The following is a 21655-nucleotide window of genomic DNA, read 5'->3' on the forward strand; positions in this document are numbered from 1 at the left end:
CAGACACATTTGATGTTAGTAAGGATTCTCAAACATATTCATTCAGCATATCATGCCAGTAAACTAAAAAGGATATGCAACTAAAAGAAGCCAAAATGTAAGAATCTCTTTGTTGCAATGACAATTAGGGATAACCACCAAGCACTTTGAAATGGATATTCTTTACTAGTAAGTAGTGCCTGCTATTTGAAAAAATAGTGGGAAAAAAAGGTTCACAACCGTTTCAGAGCACAGAACTTTTAATAACAGTTTCATTTTTTGTTTTTAATGATATAATGAGCCAAATAAGCATTACCACCTTTATTTTTATCTGCTCAACAATAAAACTTGAACTTCATACTGTCTACACACATTAACTACCCACAGTACTCAAAAACCTTGCTCCTAACATAATGGCTCTTGTTTTATTATGCTTGCCTGTAGTATCAAAGGTTGTCAGTGGTAAGGCAGTAGAGGCTGAACCTTCCCACCAATATTCCTGCTGTATGTTGTTGCCATGTGGCAGATGGCAGCAGAGCAGCAGTCTGACAAAACAGCACCTGACATAATAACTCAAAAAGCAGAAGTTTGTCATAGTTCCTTAATGTAGGAAAAATGGCACCCACAGACAGTCACTGACACTTGCTGAACTTCTATGGTGATCAAACAGCGGATGAGAGCACAGTGAGGTGGTGAGAGGTGCATTTCAGCAGGTCACCTCCAGAGGAGCAGACTTTTTTTGGGAGGGGCATACAGACTCTTGTTCATCACTGGCAAAAAATGCATAACTAATGGTGGTGACTATGTTAAAAAATAGTATTTGTCAAGCATAACTTTCCTCTTTGTGAATGCACAGTCCCTACTGCTCATGATTTTCTTCCATTTCATATGCTTGGGAATGGCTTCAAGGATAACCTTTTTCATCATTGTCCAGGGACCGGGTTCTTCCTCTTGCCCTTCCTGAACATAGGAGTGGAATTTGCTTTCCTCTGTTTTTCAGGTACTTATGCCAGTTGCTACAATCACGCAAAAATTATAGAGTGGCCTCACAATCACATCTGCAAGCACCATCAGCATCTGTGAGTGCGTGCCAGAGCCCATGGATAGCACAAGGGGAATGGTTTTAAGTCAAGAGGAGAGATTTAGGCTATGCATTTTGGTAAATTGCTTATTCAGAATGTGCTGAGGCACTGAAAAAGGCTGCCCAAATAAGCTGTGGATGCCCTACCCCTGGAGGCATTCAAAGTCATGGTGGATGCAGCCCTGGGCAATCTGATCTACTGGGCAGCAACTCTGCCCACGCAAGGGGGAAATGGAACTTGATGATCTTTATAGTCCTTTCAAACCAAAGCTTCTCACTCCAGCCTATCAACTTGATGTTTGGAACCTGAGATTCTTCTAAGTTGGTCCTGCTAGTAAAGAAGACATTCAGTACCTCAGTTTTTTCACTGTTCTGTGAAACCACACCACCAGTCCCATTCAGCATTAGATCCACATTTTCCCTACTCTTTCCTTTGACACTGAGGTACTTGCAGAAGCCCTCCATGTTGCCTTTGACATATCCTGACTCAATTCCATTTGGGCTTTCAAATATACTAATTCCATCACTAGATGCTCAGACAGTGTCTCTGTTTTCCTTCCAGATTACCCACCCCTGCTTCCATGCTCTGTAGGTTTTCTTTCATGGTGTTAGATACTTAGTATACCTGATAAGAACTACACTGTTTCCTGTTCTAGTATATTCCTTTTGGTTACTTAATTTCATGTGTTCATAACAAATACACAGTCAATAGAAGAATACGTAACACATCCACTTCACTCCAATTACTTCCCCTTCATAAAAAAGGTCATGAAATTAATACATAACATTGTGAATCACACATCCAACACTACACTTTGTTTAAACACAGAATACCTCTCTAGAAGAGGGGGGAAGATTGTTTTCTTGATTTAAAATATTTTCTTCCTTTTAGAAGACTACGCCATTAAGATTGTTTTAGTATTGTTTGCATACTGTAAAAATCTGTGGATTGGTCCCTAAGAAGCTCAATAGTTTAGCAGTTTCCACAGAAAGAAAAGTTATTTTTTCACAACAATTTATCTCCTATGTTCTTTTTCCCCTGTTGAAATGCACCTGTCAACTGGAATACCCAGTACACAAACTGCCCATAGAAATACAGAATGTCTTGCTATGAGTTCACACCACAGAAATGAAATAGCAGCCCAATCAGAAGAGTTTTGGACCATCAAGGAAGTACTCTGCCACAGCACAGATTCACAATACAACTATAGCACAACATAAACAACAATAACAGAAGATTTCAATGGTCTAACTTATATAGAGGGCACACACAGAGACTATTTTCCCTTGTCAAAGTCCAAGAAATGAAGCTAAACAGAGTACTTGCCTGACTTTATCCCTGAACTTCACTATTGGCACTTTTGCTCGAATCAGCTGAGGTCGCTCAATGTATCTTGCTGAAAGAGAGAAAATATTTAGTTAAGTTTCATGCAAGATGCCTAAAAAAAAAGCTCTTGGAGTCAAACTGAGTGATCTACAGCAAACAGAAGCTTACTACATTTAACAAAACCATTCTCAGAAGGGTGGTGCTAAATTAGGTAACATTTAGCAACTGCTGTGAAAGTGCAATCTAGGAAAGAGTATAAAAATGCACTACACATTAGAAGAAAACAATAGTGCAAAAATTTTCAGCAGGAATGGCAGTCAAAAGTGCCTTCATCAAGAAATACTTACATTATTCAGGATTTCTATTACTATTACAGATTAAAAATAAGAGAGCAAGAACACACCTATATATACACCTATACACCACATACCCAGATAGCTAAGTCTAGCACTACGTTACAGCACGTGGGACATGATCAGCTGCATAGTTTTTAACTGACTCTAATTTTCTTATGGCAGAAGATGTGCATTTTACTGATCAAAAACACTAGTGTAACGGTATCCTCATTGTGCGCAGATAATGCTTAAACTCTCACTTAAAATCTGTTTCTTTGGTCAATAGATTAAGTACCAAGAAAGTCTTTTCCCAATGAATTAATCCTGGAAACAGGGAATATGATTTGCAGCTAAGACATCACTTTCAAACAAAGATGGAGTAAGTTCAATTTACCGTCACTTTAAAGGAGACAGGACATACATTAAGCACACATCACAGAACTGCACCTCAGATGATCACCCTCAAAGTATCAACACCCAAAACCAAACACATGAACCCCTGCCAGATGCATCCAGTGCCACCAAGTGCATCTCTGCACCCTGCTACCCAACACTACTCCATCAGTCATGTTACCATCTACCAGTTCTCCACAGTATCTTGGGCTACTCCTAATGTTCACCATAATCCTAACTTCAAAATGTCCACAAGACAATGGAAAATAAAGAAAAAAATGAGTCAGTTTAAAAGGCAAGTGCTTGCGCAGGAATCACAGTTTGAGTCATTTCTTGTGCTGCAAAATATATATTATTTAAATTTGACCATAGTTTAGACATTTTCTACTTGTTTCTGTAAGTTAACCTCAAATTAGCACTTCATAAATGTGAAAAAGTTAGGAGTAGTGCAGATTAAAGGTAACCTTAACTGAAAGCTGATGTTTACTTCTTGGGAAACAAACTTCTATCAGTCTGGACAGTTACTATGATTGGATACTGCCAGCTCTACTGTGCTCAGGTGGTATCTTCAAGTGAAACTCTTTGGGACCTTCTGGAAGTGTTTTATGGATCTGTTCAGACAGATTCTACAAAGTTGTATGCATTCTCTACTTAGATGTGAATGCATATATGACCCCAAGCAACCCACAGACAGACACACAGACACAAACACACACACAGACAGACCCCTCTACCTTCAATACACACCCAGAGAGAGAGAAAAAAAAAGTCTATCTTACTACCTTACTATAAAGGAAAAACCTCACAGCTGGTACTGTGGTCAATCTTCACTGGACATACAATGCAGTACAACATAAACTAATGTATCAATTTCTACCTGTACCTGCTGACATCCAAATCTCTCTCCACAACTCATCAGAACATTCTGAATTTAAAGCTATAGAATCTTGTCTTCCTTCTTAGCCTAATTTATGATAAAGACACCTGACATATGGTGTGCTGGAGGCAGCTGTTAGCATCTACATGCATGCCACAGCAATTTAACTTTCCCCACTTACAGTCCTTCTCAAAAGCCTGTCAGGTAATAAGGGGATTTGTTCTAGTGGAAACCCACTTCCAAACATATACTTGTCTACAAGTACCTTCCAACTCTAGACAGGAGTTGGCTACTCTATTTGGCTACAAAAAATAAAACAATCAAGTCCAATCTGTTTTCCAAGGGTAAGATAGAACAGATGATGTCAGAAGGCTAACACCCTTAGTGGCTCACAATGATGACACTGTTAGCAGAATCTCTGTTGTACATAAACAGTAGATCGTAGTAGATGGGGAATTCTGAAATTGAATAAGCATCTTAGCGTGCTATCTGATCTTGACGCTATGACCAAGAGGTATACACAAAAATCTTGTAAGGAATTCCACACAGCAACTTCAGTTTTGGGCATGTAAATGAAAACAAGTCACAGATGCCACTTCAGCTGTAGTGAAAAAAACATAATCAATCCAATGAAGACTAAGGACCGTCATCATAAATAAAATAAACTATTCATACAGAATTTCAGATTAAGCAATTTAATTCTATCTTTTCTTGTACAGAATAAATGATTAAGTGATTGTACAAAATATTAATTCCAAACATAGTACAAGCCAAAAGGATCTCTGGCAACCTGCACATACAGCCTGGTCTCATTAGTAGCTTTATACTAATGAAAGATAAATAGATATGCGGGCACAGAAATCTGAATGCAGAGTAATGAAGTACTTAGGCCAGTACCATCCAGCACAGGATTCTGGATTCATGTCCAGAATTCACTTGTCTTGTAAAGTGACATCTTTTTGCAAAACCATATTTTAACTGAGCAAATGTTTTCTGGCTCTTAAATAATATCTTACACACTGAATGAAAATTAGATAGAAGCCCTAGAAAATGACAATCCATTAACAAAACATTATAAATATATTGCCTACTGTCAATTTGTTGTAACTGGCATATGCTGATAACATCATATAATAAGTACAATAATCTCGTGTTGTATCTACTCTAAACTAAGTAAAAGATTTATGCTGTTCTAAACCCATTAAATTTCAACATCTCTATGATGGAATAAAACAAATAGGAGTGTAGTTAATAACATTTCATTTTATGGCAGAAAGTTTAGAGATCCTAAACAGTTGTGAAGAATTCATCACGGAGATATGGCAGCGCTTCCAGGTCACATTTATTACAGCCCTCTGTTTTATCTCATATACATAAACTATATATGAATGAGAAAGGAGGTAAGAGGAAAAGCTTGAAGATCTTAATGCTAATCAGGCAGAAGCAGACAAGAGAACGAAGGGTGCTTTTTCTTAAGATATAATGCTACATTTTCTACATCACGTTTGGAAAAATAAGAAATATTTATGTCCACACCATCACTAAGCACATCACATTCTCACCTTCTTGCAAAATCCTTCAAGGTCATTGATTTGAGCTCCAGTTCCCTACTAGACAGCTGCTAAGAAGATTATGTGCCATTCTATTCCTTATTGGATGTTGTGTTGAGGGACATGGGTAGTGGGAGCTATTGGTAACAGGTTGTAGCAGGCGTTCGCAGGGTTTTGGGTTGTGATGTGGCAGGACTCCCCGTCCCCCCCAACTCTGTCCCCTGCTGACACCAATAGGGGGATGCAGCTACTGGATGATCTTTTTGGTCTTTTCCAACCTTGGTGATTCTATGATTCTGTATTCTGAAATCCTATCCTGACCACTATTGCATTCCTTTGTACAACTAAGAGAAAAAGTCTAATTAATTTGGACAGTAAACATCACAAATGTGTAAGAGCTAAACAGCTGCTAAAATAAATCCTGCTTAGACTGGATTAATCTAAAGCGGGTAATAAAACTGAGGTTTAATTATTGGTGGTTTGCATTATATTCTTCTTCAATACACTGTAAGAGTTATCAGCCTGAATTCGCTTTTCATGTTTATAAAAGACATCAGTTTGATCACACAGTTCTTCACATGAGCCAGTACTGTAGAAATATACAAACGCAGGTATCTGAACAAATACATCTATAATAAATCCATATAGATCTTTGAAAGAAGATGTAAGGATTGCAGTAATATATATATCTACTCTAGCAGAAACACAATACCTGCTTTTGAGACCAACATGTCACATAAAGTACTGAATAAATATCAGAAGCCTCCTCCAGCTTGACTATGCAACTTGACAATTCAGAAAATAACACATCTTTATATCAGTCAGTGTTCTAAGTGCAGTGACAACACAGCCTTTAAACCTGATGACCTCGAGTTTCCTGCTCATATTTGTTAATTTTTGCAAGCCTAAAATGAAACAAGCTGGAGTTTACATGAATGCTGAATCCAAACTAGGGTACTCCTTGAGTTAAACATATCTTTATCTAAAAATCAGAGTTAATAACATAAAGAGGAAAGGAGGTGGCACAAAGTCCTGAAGACAGTTTACATAAAAGACAGATGAGAAGCTGAAAAAAGGATGGGTATAAGCTGTACACTGAAGTAGGAACAGTATCACATACTTATTTGAGCTTTCATTTTTAAGTGTACAAAAACATCACAGTCCAGGAAGAAAAGAGGATGAGAGGTCCAGGTAGAAAAAAACTCCCAAGTTTCTATTCTATGGAAATGTAGTAAAAGACCGAAAAAAGCTCAGAATACTACCCATTTCACAAATGATGCCTTACCAAAAAAAACCCAACAAAAACAAACAAACAAACAAAAAACAAACAAACAAACAAAAAACCACCAAAAAAACTTCTCTTCAGCCCTTTAACTTTTTCACAAAGTCAGACTAAGAACTTTGTTTTCAGAAGCACATTTCCTCCATTTCTATGCAAGTCAAGCCTGAATCCACAAACCTTTTGGAGTGCCTACAGAACACCACAGAAGCATACATCTAATATTGCTTTCCTAGAGGTGAAGAGAACACGTATGAATCTATTCACTTCTGAGGGCTAGCTTGGGGAAAGAAAACAAAATAACTATCCCTTTCCAAATCACACAAGATATTCTTAATTTGTGGATGAGAATTATATGTGTTTAAATAAGCTTTCATCAGAGTAACTGGAAAACCTCCTTCTACTGAACTTCAGCACAACTGAAAATAAGTTTGTAAATGAATTAAATACAAATGAAAAGACCTTATACCAAAAAGCATTTTAAGTCACATAAACACTTCTGAACATCCTTATTCTACCATCTCTGTCTACATGACACAAGGATAGATGGCTAGATGCTTGAATTTATGTCCACAATGGTGTAAAAATTACAAGACAACCTAAGAGGTCCACATACTAAAACTTACAGAATTAGACAGGAACAGTATTATCAGAGGCATTTTGTCTAGCCTCATCTTCCAAGGAGCAGCTGGATTAAATGAAGTTTACCAAAAGCATACGCAGTATAATACAGAATTAGGAAACAATTCAAAGAGGGTAATAGCAGAAGAAAATCCTTCAGGGACTGCAGTCCTATGACAGGAATGTCTTCCTGTTAGTAGTACACCCTGGAAAACAAACTTTTTCTTGTCTAAAACTCTATGAAATATCTCTTGAAGAAAAAAAAGGAAAAAAAGGAGACAGAGAGACAGTAATTATTTAAATGCTCCCTTTCTGGTCTCTGAAAACAAAATGATTTATCACTGTATTTCTCAGCAATGGAAATTACTTGCAAGTGTACCAGACTGAGCTCTGGACTACTTAAACAACTGTCAGTACAAAATAGCAATAGTAAGTCATTAAACATCAGATGCCTGTGCTAAGATAAATGCATCTGCTCTTCAAGTAAGCTTCAGAAGGACAGCTCGAAAGATCAGTCACTGAATGTCAGGGATTGGAATGGACCTCAAAAGATCACCTAGTTCAATCTCCCTGTTGGAGCAGGAACACCTAGATCAGGACACACAGGAATGCCTCCAGGTGGGCTTTGAGTGTCTCCAGAAAAGAGAACCCCACAACCTCTCTGGGCAGCCCATTCCTGTGTTCTGTCACCCTCACCATGAAGAAGTTTCTTCATATTTATGTGGAACCTCCTGCCTTCCAGCTTGCACCCACTGCCCCTTGTCCTATAGTTGGATATCATTGAGAAAAGCCTGGCTCCAGTCTCCTGACATTCACTCTTTACATATTTAAGAATATTAATGAGGTAATCTCTGTCTCCTCCAAGCCGAAGATACCCAGCTCCCTCAGCCTTTCTTTGTAAGGGAGATGCTCCACACCTCTATTCATCTTTGTGGCTCTGTGCTGAACTCTCTCAAGCAGTTCCCTGTCCTTCCTGAACTGAGGGACCCAGAATTGGACACAATACTCCAGATGTGCTCTCACCAGGGCAGAGTGGAGGGGGAGGAGAACCTCTCTCGACCTTTTAATACACGTCACTTCTAATACATCCCAGGATGCCACTGGCATTCTTGGCCACATATGCACATCTGCCTGTACAGAAGTTCTGAAGTCTGAATAGGAATTTATAGTTCCTGTTGCTGTTTGTAGGAGTAAGGATTTTCATCAGAAACTGTATCACAAGAGTGAGAACTGGGGGGACAGTCATTGATAATAGTAAATGACACCATTTTTAATAATTCAAGCAATGGTATAGAAGCCTAGTGTTATTGAATCATTAACTTTGGAAGAGACCTCTGAGATCATCTAGTCCAACCACCCACCTACCACCAACACTGCCCACTCAACTATATTCCTTAGTACAACATCTGCATGTTTCCTGAACACCTCCACAGGCGGTGACTCAAAGACCTCCCTGGGCAGCCTCTTCCAGCACCTGATAATTTTTTCAAGAAGTTTTTCCTAATACACAACCTGCACCTCTTCTGGCTCAACCTAAGGCCATCCCCTCTCCTGTCACTATGGGAGAAGAAGCTGATCCCCACCTCACCATAGCCTCCTTCCAGGAAGTAGTAGGGAGTGATAAGGTCCCCCCTGAGACTACTCCTTCAGTGGAAACAATTCCAGCTCCCTCAGCTGCACCCCATAAGGTTTATGCTCCAAACCCCCCACAGCTCTGTTGCTCTTCTCTGAATATGCTCCAGGGTCTCCATGTATTTCTTGTAATGAAGGACCCAAAACTGAACATAGCACTCAAGGTGTGGCCTCACCACAGCTGAATGAATTCAGGGGGAGGATCACCTCCCTGTACCTGCTGGCTGTATTATTTCTGAAACAAGACAGGATGCCACTGCCCTTACTGGTCACCTGGGCACACTGTTGGCTCACACTGAGCCAAGTGCTGACTAACACACCTAGGTCCTTTTCTTTTGCACAATCTTTCAGTCAATCTGCTCCATGCCTGTAGTGCTGCAAAACCTCTCTGAAGCAGGAGGCATTTACTTTTAGATCAAGAACTACCCCAAGTATTCTTAATCTGAAAGGAGCCTAAACAACTCTTAAGAACCACAAACTGACCTATTCCTCCTATATGTCTTGGTATTGTCAACACCTATTTTCCTCACTAGGCACCTCTGTTAACTATCTCACAGGTATCAAAGCTGAAAAGAAAAAAACAAAAAAACTTTTACACAGTCTTCTGTGAGTGACAGCTTACTCTACAAATTCTTGAAGGACCATCCACAGAGTATTAGACCACTAACAGAGGCTTCTTTAAAGGAAATCCACTTCTCTCACATCTCCCTTTCCACTGCTAGTTGTGCTTCATGATTCAAAAGTCATCTGAGATCCTGCCCATGCTTGAAGCCTACTAGTTTGGAGAGCACCATTTAGGCTTTTTTTCTATTTACTATCTATCAGTGCCATCTCACACTACAAGTACCATTATTAAGTATTTTTCACTCCAAATAATACTGTGATTAGAAGCCTGACAACAGAAAAGCAATTGAGATAGTCATAACCATGCATCAAAACTTCCAAAAATGCCAATAGTCTTACCACCTCACTGTAGTCTGGAACTTACAAAGTTTAGTACTGAAGAGTTTATGGACTAAGCTGAGTATATGCCTTGCTTCAGTCTTCTGGTTGACCTGAAATATAATACTAAAGTTACAGAAAAACAATGGTGTCCTTAATTTAAATTCCTTATCCTTATGCAATAAGCATGTTTTACTATTTAAATTAAGAAAAAATAAACACCACAGAAAACATCTTTCAATTCACACAATAAACACATATACTAATGCATTCATAATCACAAATTTAGTGCAGTAAAAGTCAGACAACACATACCCAATTCATATCCAATACGCTAAGTAACTATTACACACTCAAATATAGAACATGAAGGGGAACAAACCCTACCCATATAAAAATGTAATTTCTTTCCTTCCTTTTCATTTATGCTCCAGTTCCTTCAGCACAATGCCCTATTTGAGTTTTTCTATTCAATCAATTCACACAACTAAAATTTTATTTTTACAAAACTTCTTGATATTTCTCATATCAAAATCCTTCTCACACCTGCTCACTGATATAGGTGACTGAGAATCTAAATAATAAATGACAAAGTTGCACTTCTTAAAGTAGTTTCTGCATCTAAAATGAAAGACAACCTCTTTAATAATCTTAGGCAGCCTACTTCTGTTTTGCTGTGCTCTGTCCACTTATGAAATGAAGACAAGGCTCATTTTCAGAACACTTTGTCGGGTTAAAGAGTTTATAAGTAAACTTAGTATGTACAATGTTAAGATACCCAAGAATCATAGCTATAATCAGTTCAAAAAGATGCTGTCAAATCAAAACAGAACTGACATTTTTCTTTCATTTTAGAAGCCAGCCTCATAAAAGCACATACACTTTTTAAATGTTATTGAATAAAAGGTGTTTAAATTATTAGAGAGCACACCTAAGAAAAAGACTTTAGTTATACATATATGTATTTAATTACTTACTGGTTCTTCTGTAACCACCAGGCATAAATCCCCATCACTCGTACGAGTGCCAAATCCATTCAGAGAGGACCCAACCAAAAAGAGCCTGCTACCTGTAAAAAAAAAAAAAGAACCATAGAATAAAACCTGATGTGATACATCATAGCTCAAGAGTAAAGAAGAATTCTGAACCTCAGCAACGTTCAAACAAATATTAAGTAATCAAATTCAAAACATACATGGAAAAATTCGCTGAATTTCCCTCTGGAGTTCTGATCTGCAGAGCTCTTTTCTATTCAGATCACACGTCTGCTGTTGGCACGCTTCAAACAACTTCAAAACCTGCTGACTTAACTTGACACACATTCAGAAAGTAAAGATAAAGGGAGTGAACATTCTTTCTTCTTGCAATTATAAGAAAAACAGAAAACCGCGTTTAAAAAATACAAGTCAGTACTGTTTTACATCATCTGTTCCATCACCTCAGTTCACTTAAATTCATCCTGAACACCTGTCCTGACGAAACTGCTGTTATTTTTATTTATGTATTTTAATTGTTCAATCAGTACCTTCAGCCTCTCAAGGAAAAGCAGTAAAAGACAAAGAATATCTTCTGCTGACTTAAATATCAACTGTTTGTCTATAAGTAACTAGGACAAAAGGAAGTATTAAAGCTGACTTATGTTGGCATCATTATTTTGCCCAATGCAAACTATTAAAGAAGTTATCAGATCTCTAGTGAAAACAGAAACTAACTGATCCTCTACAATGACATCACTATTACATGCTATAATAAACAGACATAAATTTTAAAATAAATCTTTTGTCATGCTGGTGCAGATAAAACATTTACACTGACTAAATATAATTGTTTTATGGTTTTTTTTTCTTTTAATTAAAAAAGAAGAAATGAACTTCTCTGATGTTACTAGATGATTTTATCAGAATTCTCCCTGCTCCCATATCCTGTGACTAATGGACTCTACCTCCAACTTCTGCTACTACAGCTGACGTTTAGATTTCCTCAATCAACGTTAAGAGCAAACAGCCTAAGAAAACAACATGTGGATTCCTGAAAAACGTTCTAAATGCCAAGGACTGCAGTGGCAGCTACAGTTTTTGATACTCCTTCTAAGGACAGCTCAGCAGTAGACACTGTGACAATCTTAAAGAATCCTTCTGAAATTTTTTTTTGCCTACATCAGCAACCTTGTAACCTGCACATGCAGAAGGCAAATGTCAAACATGGTCACAGAAAGACAGTACCTTATCTTTGGCCACAGGAAGTGTTGTTTCTGTGACAGGTGGAAACAAAATATCTTGCAACCGAGGAACATGTATACCTAAATCTGGCACATAACGTGCATTACACCCTGAAAACAAACGTGCACTTTGTTCTGGTGAAGGCACTGCTTGGTTAACTGCATGTGTTTCACGGTGAGGTGAACGATATCGCTGCCTTTTGACACCAAATGGAACACTCTGTTCACTTAGTCTCCTAAAAAAAAAGAAGGAAAAAAAAATAATGAATTTGCAAGCTTTTTTGCAAGCTTCAAACTATGATTAAAGAGGAGTAGCTACAGCAAAGAACAAACACGACTGTTTCACTGCAGTGAAGTCTTTTACAGAGCAGACAGCATGTCCATCCTAAATATCAGATGAAACTAACGCGAAAGAAGACAGAACACAGAACTGCAGAAGTGCAGCTTCCATTTAAGGGAAATAACACTACCACTTAGCTAAAATACTTATATAAACCAGTTGAAAATAAATGTCAAGCTTAGTTAGGCAGGACAGCTAGGAAAGATGAATGCAGGTCATACTATTTTTGTGACCATATACTTTTAATTTTTTGTAAGAAACATTTAGAATAAATTAGCACTCAGTCTGCAGAACAGAAGTGCAATGAGGAAATGTTGTGCATCCTGAAAACTTAGAGATTAATAAAACCAGTAGTGGGAAGAAGAGGAAAAAACGCAACAAAACAGCCAACTAAAATGGAGCATATGTCAGTGCAGGCTTAAGATTACACAGACAGTAAAATTTGACATTCAGGATAAAAAAAAAAAAAAAAAAAGGACTGCTGGTTAGCCATACAGGTCATAAACCTAATGTTTCATTTTGAAACACAAACTCATAAATTTCCCCCATAATTTATCTGTCACTGGAATTGATCTATCTTCAAGAGCCACGGTGATCTTAACAGGAAGTCCATTTGCTCCTGAATTTTTATAAATTAAGTAAACTGTACTGAAAGTTGATTGAGATTTGAATGCTGCAATCTACCCACAGTAAAGTAAACACAAGGACATTCAAACTTTATCTACCCAGTAATGCATATAAGCTAACTAGCACAACAGTGTTCATATATTAAAGTAAAAGCCAATGTGAAATCAAGTGTGCTGATATGTGTCAATGAACTATGAATTAATGAACCTGGAATTATTTCTTGTTGTCAGAAAAGCTGGCAGCATTGCAGTCTAGGGACCAGGACAGATAGTATTATCAATGGAATACAAAATTCTACTGAAGAGACCTCAAAATACCACTTCAATTTTCAGGTGTGAGAAAAGTTCTGGTAACATTCTCTATCCTCAGTTTTAAGGGAACTCAAGGGGTAAAGTTAGACATGAGACTGAGTTTCAACAGAAATAGCTTAAGAAGAGTCAACTCAAGATCTAAGGATTAACTACTTGACTGCAAATCTTTTAATACAGCACAGCTTTTCAAGAGGAAAAAAGCATGCATGCAGCAGCATGAAACCAGGAACAACTTTAGTTCATGCAATGCCTATATGCTCAATTACAGTTAAACACCATGTGTGCATTCATAATTCCTTTCCATTAAAAACCTGGTTGAGAAACTGCATATAAGAAATAAATATGAAGAAAGATTACAAAGTTTGCTCTGTATAAGATGACTCACAAAATTACTAAAAAGTGTGTGAATATGAATCAACTACTATTTCAGAGCTCCTAAGAAAGATAAGTAATCTAAAATGCCAAGAGAAAACCATGCTTGCATCTGAAATTCCTTTTCTTGTTGAAGCTGAAGAAACAAAATTACCTATATTTGTTTTTTGGGAAGTAGACAAATTGTTTCCATACAAATTGTTTCCTCCTAAAAAACCCACAAAACTTAAATATGAAGCGCTACATTCAGGCATATGTAAAAAAAATTAATCACTGTATAATTAAGAAAAACAGCAGAAACATTTACTATTCCCACAAACACTGTGCAGTTTTAACTTGCAAATGTACAGAAGAGAACACTCACTGACACAACTCCTCCCATAGCCAAGCATACAAAGAATATGAGCTATTAAGGCATTAAAAGAAAAAGCACAAGTCACAGCTCCATAAAGCCACAACTGCTGGATAGAAAACTACATGTACCAAGCCACTTACAAGGACTAAAATTCTCAACAGCATATACAAGAATGTTTTAAAGATCCATGACATGTCCCATTTCATTAGTTTTGTTCACTATTCACAAATCTTCTAATGGAATTTGCACAACAAAAAAATTCATATTGGACAAACTTTGTCAAGTGTTCAATACGACCAGAATTAACTGCCTACCCACCCACTTGCCCAGCCAACTTACTTTTTTCCTCGGAACGTTGGGGAAGGAGAAGGTGTATTCACTGGACTGCCATTCCCATAAACCAATGGCTGCGGCATACCAGCCAGAGTAGTCACAAGGTTCCCACTCAACGAAGCCCTGGAAAGACTACAGTCCGTAACTGTCTAATGAAGTTTAATGTTAAAGACACTACAAAATATCCCCCCAAACAGAAATATTTCGTCTTAAAAAACAGTGAACCATACTCATCAATTCAATCTCCAGTAGCAAATTCTACTGTACTTACATTGCATTCTGAAAGTTAATCCGAGCATTAATAATTTGCTGGTGAGAGACAATAGGTTGTATATTTAAAGGAACCTTATTGAGGAAATTATTCCGATGTTGATATTTAGGAGGAAAGGGTGGACGGCCCAAGTTGGAGGAGTTTGGGAACATGCTCTTTTTTGCTTGAGGTGAACATGTATCCTTTCACCTTCAATAAAAGCAAATAAACAAATGAAAACAGGCAACAAATAAATAATAGTGACTTTTTAAACTTCTGGCTTTAAAAATTTGCATGATTTAAAATATTTTTCTATGTATAGCTTAAAAAAAATGTGATTGCAGGCTAGCTGCATCTCCCTTCAGAAGAAGATGGAAAATAAAATTATTCTATTTCCCAAGTTTCACAATTACTGTTTAGTTATTTATTTTTACAATTATATTTTTATTTGCTCCCCTCCACATTACATTGAATTTTAGAAAAAAATCCATGAAATAAATTTTACGATTTTTCATCTCAAGAAAAAATAATGTATTTGAATGGAAAGTGTTTTATAATCCAATTATTCATAAACAATGCTTATAATATACTCCACCATAAGAACATGAAGATGGTGCTGATCACCAACCATTAGCAAAATCAGTTTTTTCCCATGATATTCAAAAAACCTGCCAAATGATAACAGCAATTGGAAAGCAATCTACTAATACTTAAAAAAATATATGCGTGGCATTGTTCTATACATACGTTTATACATGGATTCCATGATAGCAAAGCTAAATTTTTCTTTTGAATTTAGAATTGATTCTGGCACAACTGACTGCTATTTGATCTTCTACAACTGTACAGGTTACGTGTTAGCAGAACTACTGAAAGGAAATATTTGTACTACATGTTAAACTGCTGATGATTTGCAAATCCTCTGCATTGCACTGTAAGTTCAATTTACATGAATGAAACAGAAATCCAGAATTTACAAGTGAAAACTACATTAAAGATTTTAAAATACCAGTTATGAATACTCTATACTTCTCTCAGCTACATTGAAAACCTGGTATAATTTTGATTTTTTTTCAATTATTGGTTGTTTTTTGTTTGTTTTTAATTGCTTAGAGCATATATAAGAACCTTGCAAACAATCAGGGTGTCTCACAAACCAACACAGTTGCTCATGATAAATCTTAACACTTTGCATAAAAATATTGACTTAGTTATTACAACACAGGGATTCAAACATAAGAGGGAGAAGTTTGTTAAACATTTAAACATTCAGAAATCAGAAGAGTAATTGCAGTGTTTCCCTAATTATCATATCAAAATCTTTTATCAAGCCAATGCCATAGTAGAGCAACTGGAAGAAGTGTTACACAGCAGTTCAAGTTTGGAATAAAATACCACTTCTAAGTTTTCTTAATTATCAAACTAATCACATACATATAACTGTATTAACATTTACATTAGTAGCTATTCTGTCACACTATGAAATAAAATCAGTTATTTCTAGCTGTACTGTACTAAGGTGTCACATTTACCAGTCTTGATCACATCTTTCACCTACCACCAAAATGCCTTTGTGTTCTGGCCTCCTCAGAGAGCTCTGGCAAATGGTGCAAGCAGCATTAGCACAGAACCTATGCAAAAGAATTGCAAGGAGTTTATCTGCACACATACCGCAACAAAAGCCCACTTGTCCTTCTCTACCTCTCCCAACTTCTCCTAGTTACCTGACATTTGGCTCTGGGCAACCTGATCTAGTAAAGGTGTATGTTTGGTGGCCCTGCTAGGCAGGGGGGTTGGAACTACATGATCCTTGAGGTCCCTTCCAACCCGGGTCATTCTGTGATTCTGTGATTTCTATGTAGTCCGAATGAGACTTGAGCACAGCCTCAAACCCATGGAACAGTTCAAACAAACACACATCAAACTTCCCTAAGAGAGTAGGCAGACTCAGTAAGGATTACAGTGAGAAATGTGTAATTTGTTATCGGAGGGGCTTAATCTTCACAGAAGCAAGTCCCTTAAACACTCCCATTTACAGAGATAGTAGCTACCTAAGTTAGCACCCCTCACCTCTCTCTGATCAACACAGGCGCCCCTAGGGCATTAATTGCAAAACACTCCCATTTACAGAGATAGTAGCTACCTAAGTTAGCACCCCTCACCTCTCTCTGATCAACACAGGCGCCCCTAGGGCATTAAGTGCACTGTACAGAAGGTGGTGATGGATATATTTCATCAGCAACATAGCAGAACTGCACATCAGAATGAAGGATTTAGCTGTTACAGCAACAGGTTTTCAAACCTTAACACTCCAAATATCAGAGGCAGAAACAACAGAAGGGGGCAGGGGGAACCACAGAGAGAGGGGGGAGGGGGAGACTGAGATGGGGAAAGGGGATATGACAGAAAGAGAGAAGTAGAGAGTGGGAATTTAGTGGGGAACAAGAGGGAGAGGGGAGGGGGCAACAAGAAGGAGGGATGGAGAAGGGAGCGGGTGTGCCCCGGTGGCGCAGTGGTTAAAGACGCCGCCTTGCAACGCTGGGGCCCGGAGTTCGAATCCCCCCTGTGGCGCAAGTGGTAGAAGTGCCGCTCTGCTACACAGAGGCTCGAATCCCGGGGGCTGGACTCGATGATCTCTAAGGTCCCTTCCAACCCGCACAAAACTATGAAGCTATGAAACGAGAGAGGGAGAGGGGAGCGGGGAACGAAAGAGAGGGAAGGATAGGGGAGGGGGGAGCGACAGAGACAGAGAAGGGAACGGGGCAAGCCGCGAATCAACTTCCCTAACTCGAATCCCGATACGACACAGTACCACCGCTGCCTCTCAGGAGCTGCGGTTGCACTTACGCGGCTGTCCGGACTGTACCTTGACTGAGATGGCGAGGCGCTCCAGCAGCACTGCAGCTGAGGCTCACTCCCTCAGAGGGGCTCTTCCTTCAGACAGGAGGCTTCTGCGGGAGGTAAACAAGGCACTGCTAACCCTGCTCCTCACAGCGCAAACCCGAAGGCCCGGCCGCGAAGCTCCCTCACCGCCCGCCCCGCTTCAGCGCCGCGCCACCCGGCCCACACGACACGAACCCTGCCGACACACTGACACCAGGCTCGGGCAGAGCCCGCCGTACCGCAGCACCCACCTACACCGCGCTTCACCGCCCGGCACAGTGCGGCACAGCCGGAAGCAGGCGGGCAGCCCCGCTGGCCGGGCGCAGGCCTCACCCGGATCCACACCGGGAGGCAGGAAGGGCCCTTTCCGCCGGGCCTCCCCGCCAGGCGCATGCGCCGCCGCCAGGACGGGCGGCCGGTAGCGGAGGCGGACGGGGTGTGTCTGTCCGGGAGCGGCGGCAGCTTGTTTGCCCGCCTGTATAGAAACGGAGCGAACGGCATCGTCACAGTGCGCGTTCTGTGCCCCCAGCTGTTGCTGTAGGCCACGCACGTCCGCTCCGCAGCACAGAACAGCTCGTGCTGCCTCGTCATCATGGCGGGCCAACACAGTACGGCTCTGTGCTTAACCCTGCCCGTTAGCAATGATTGCAGTTCGAAAAGGCAGAGATGCTGACGAATTGGATGTGTTTCGAGGAATGCTTCGTGAAGACAAAACAGCGGAACTGAAAAGTGCTCAAATGGATTCCGTTATAAAAGCTAGTTACATGGTAGCAAATCACAGAGTCACAGAATTACCCGGGTTGGAAGGGACCTCAAGGATCATGTAGTTCCAACCCCCCTGCCTGGCAGGGCCACCAGACATACACATTTACTAGATCAGGTTGCCCAGGGCCCCGTCCAACCTGGTCTTGAACACCTCCAAGGACAGGGCATCCACAACCTCCCTGGGCAGCCTGTTCCAGGACCTAACCACTCTCCTAGTGAAGAACTTCCCCCTAACATCCAACCTAAATCTTCCCTCCTTCAACTTAAAACCATTTCCCCATGTCCTGCTATTGTCAGCCCTTTCGAAGAGTTTACTCCCCTCCTGGGAGTAAGTTCCCTTCAGGTATTGAAAGGCTGCAATGAGGCCAAATGTGATTTGCAGATTTCCAATTCATTCAACTCAACATTCAACTCAAAGGAAACTCTGGTCATAGCTTCTTACAAGACTTTTCATAACCTCTCTCTTACTAGAGAGAAATATCTCCTCACAGTCACACCTTATTCATGTCATTGCTTTTTAGCAGTATGCATTTGAGAAAAATTATTGTCAAGGATGATGCACTGGAAGAGTAATATTTCATCCAAAACATCACAAACACCTTCAGAACTTAATGAAGAATCTTATCCACTGCCACTGGAACAGCTCGGTGCATTCTCACAAAAACAAGGCCAAACATTGCACTAGTCTTATGTTTTTGTTACTATTTTTTTTTTTAATAGAAAATAAAGTAAAAATAAGTTCTGTTATATATATAGGAGTCAGGATTTGGATGTACTAAGACAACTATGAATACAGGGCAAGAATGAGCTGAAATGCCTGCACCTCTGAGGAGAGATACAGCTGAGAAGAAATAGTATAACAGATGCTTTACCTTTGTTTTGTTTTGTTTTGTTTTGTTCGCTGTTCACTCTTTGGGATCTTTCCATGTCATATCTGTTTTTCAAAATAGCTATACTTTTCAGTGGAGGACTTGAAATAACCTAATGTTTCACAAATCAGCAACAGCCTTATGAGACAAGTCTCTGTGCTTTGACATGCTGAGAGCTATCCCGCTATTTTCATTGTGTGCATTCTGTCATCCTGACCCTGATTGCAATCTTGGAGCATTAACAGATAGCATAGATCCCCTTGTATAAGAAAAGAGCTTCAAACCTTACTTCTGGTTTTAGTTTTCTTGCGAAGAATCAGATTGCTTGTCAAGAGATGCTAAGGGCTGTGCAACAGGGAGTTTGAAACCTAGCACTATAGATTTCACCTGAACTCCAGAATAAGATAGGATTAGGACTCATCATGTACTTCTTGCCTCCAAAGATTATACTGTTTTCGAATAAACACTGTACAATTATTACAACAGTTTGTTAAGCAAATTTATTGGAACAGCAGCAAAGAAATTGAACAATGAAAGAAGTTTATGGTCCTTAATAGAAGCAGGTGGCTGAATTTTGCCTCTAAAATCTAAACAATATTTATTTATGCTGGATAGAGAAGAAAATTACTTTCAGAAGCTAATTCTGGACACAGCAATTTTTGTTACTGCTCCAGCACAGCAGTTAAAATCCCTGTCATGGAAAGGAAATCATTAAACAACATTAAAAGTTCCAGTTTGTTTTTGTTTGTGGTTTTCTTAAACTTCTTTAGAGTTGAAATGTTCCAAATATAGGTACTATTTGAAGGTAAGTAGTTCTGAAAGGCAATTCACAATTCAGCAGCTCAAATAAGGGAAGAAAAAACGGAATAAAATGAAATAAAATAAACAAACAAAACCAAAGATAGGAAAAAGTTATTCTTCTATGGAAACCTTAAGATTCCTAAAAAGCCTATGGCCTGTTTTCTCACTCTGTTAACAAAGGGCAAGATGTATGGGAACGCAGCCAGCTGCATGTTTAGAATATGCTTTACAACAGAAAGCAGCCATATAGTCTTCTTACTGGGAAACAAGTCAACTTCCTTGAAGCATTTTTCAGTGTCAAAACCATCCATAACATATCACTTTTTATGTTGCTAGTGCTAGGACCGCGTCTAAAATAATGAAACTTGCATTTCATTATAAATATGCCATTTTCATATTTTGTGCTGAGACCTAACATGGTAAGTCAATTAAAATAAGAAATGTAACTACAGTGCAATAGATGGAGCTACAAAGGGATTAATATAATGCAGAATCCACAGTGAAGACTGCGGTTTTTTCATCATGATATCCATATGATATACTTTGCAGTTTGTTTAACAACCAGGATATTCTGGGACTGATGCCAAACCAGAGACTTAGGTCTGAAGTAAATTTTATGTATGAGGCAGAAAGCAGCTTTCCTCAGAAAAACAATACAAGCTATTAATAATACTGCAAAGAACTTAGATCAGGTATGCACAAATCTGTTGCTGTAGGTTGGCAGGTGTCCATGTAAGTATCTACTGCATTAAAAACACAATCCAAAGGTTTATCAAATAAATACTGAAGGTGAAATGAATGTGTTGCTTTTTTCTTTTTAATTGTTATTTGTTTTTAATGAGACAAATGCATTATATTTTTCTCACTGTGCGACAGCCTAGTTCTGATGCTCAGTGTTGAACCAGGTTTAATAATTCTTGTTTTATGCCTTTCTCTGTTGCTTCTTATTTGAGAAATAAGGTGATATATTTCTTTATTATGATAAGGTTTTATGTACTTGTATACATAGCACAGTCTGCAGTGAGCTATACATGAAAAGCAGTAAGTTTACCATTGAAATTCATGGCAAAATATATAGTAACCATGCAAGCAAACATACACCTGTCGCTCCAAAAGTAATGCTTCTTATTCATTTCCATGGAAACTCCAACAGATACAAAGAGCACAATAATGCTGTTTAATAGAGGAAAACCTCAGCTACAAAACACTGCTTTTCAGCAGAGTCACCACCATGAGCTACACAATTTTGCCAGCAATGAACAAGAGCCATCATGCTGCTCTTGTAAAAATCTGCACCTGTGGAGGTGACACACTGTCTGCACTGTTGAAACACACCAGCCACTGCCTCACTCCCTCACTGTGCTCACATCCACTGTTTGGGCTCCATAAGTACTCAGCAAGTGTCAGTGGATGTCAAGGGGTGTCCTTTTTCAGATGGAGGGATTCAGTGACACACTTTTGCTCCATGTGCACTTCCATATGAGACTGCCCCTCTGCTGCCATCTGTCACACAAG

General features: G+C 39.0%; 1 protein-coding gene across 12 annotated transcripts in view; it reads right to left on the minus strand.

Annotated features, from left to right (window-relative positions):
* Positions 1-18046, minus strand: part of TENT2 (terminal nucleotidyltransferase 2) — a 38476-nt gene extending 20430 nt beyond the window's left edge. Inside the window, exons 1-10 of one of the 12 annotated variants that reach the window (XR_014939390.1) lie at positions 17957-18046; positions 17689-17773; positions 16381-16453; positions 14844-15032; positions 14579-14695; positions 12239-12470; positions 11212-11326; positions 10994-11085; positions 10038-10129; positions 2388-2457 (exon numbers count right to left, since the gene is read on the minus strand). Coding sequence is in view for 9 of the 12 variants with exons in the window: in XM_015848608.3 (XP_015704094.2) it covers positions 2388-2457; positions 10063-10129; positions 10994-11085; positions 11212-11326; positions 12239-12470; positions 14579-14704; positions 14844-14995 (854 nt within the window). In the remaining 3 variants the exon portion in view is untranslated. Of the gene's footprint in view, positions 1-2387; positions 2458-10037; positions 10130-10993; positions 11086-11211; positions 11327-12238; positions 12471-14578; positions 14705-14843; positions 15036-16354; positions 16454-17669; positions 17774-17956 lie in introns of all 12 variants that reach the window. The other 11 variants (XR_014939389.1, XR_014939391.1, XM_015848611.3 and 8 more) reach the window with 11 other exon arrangements.
* Positions 18047-21655: the final 3609 nt, after the last annotated feature.

Source organism: Coturnix japonica, chromosome Z, assembly GCF_054131305.1.
Source record: "Coturnix japonica strain WE chromosome Z, WE-NBRP24, whole genome shotgun sequence".
NCBI classification, from domain to species: domain Eukaryota; kingdom Metazoa; phylum Chordata; class Aves; order Galliformes; family Phasianidae; genus Coturnix; species Coturnix japonica.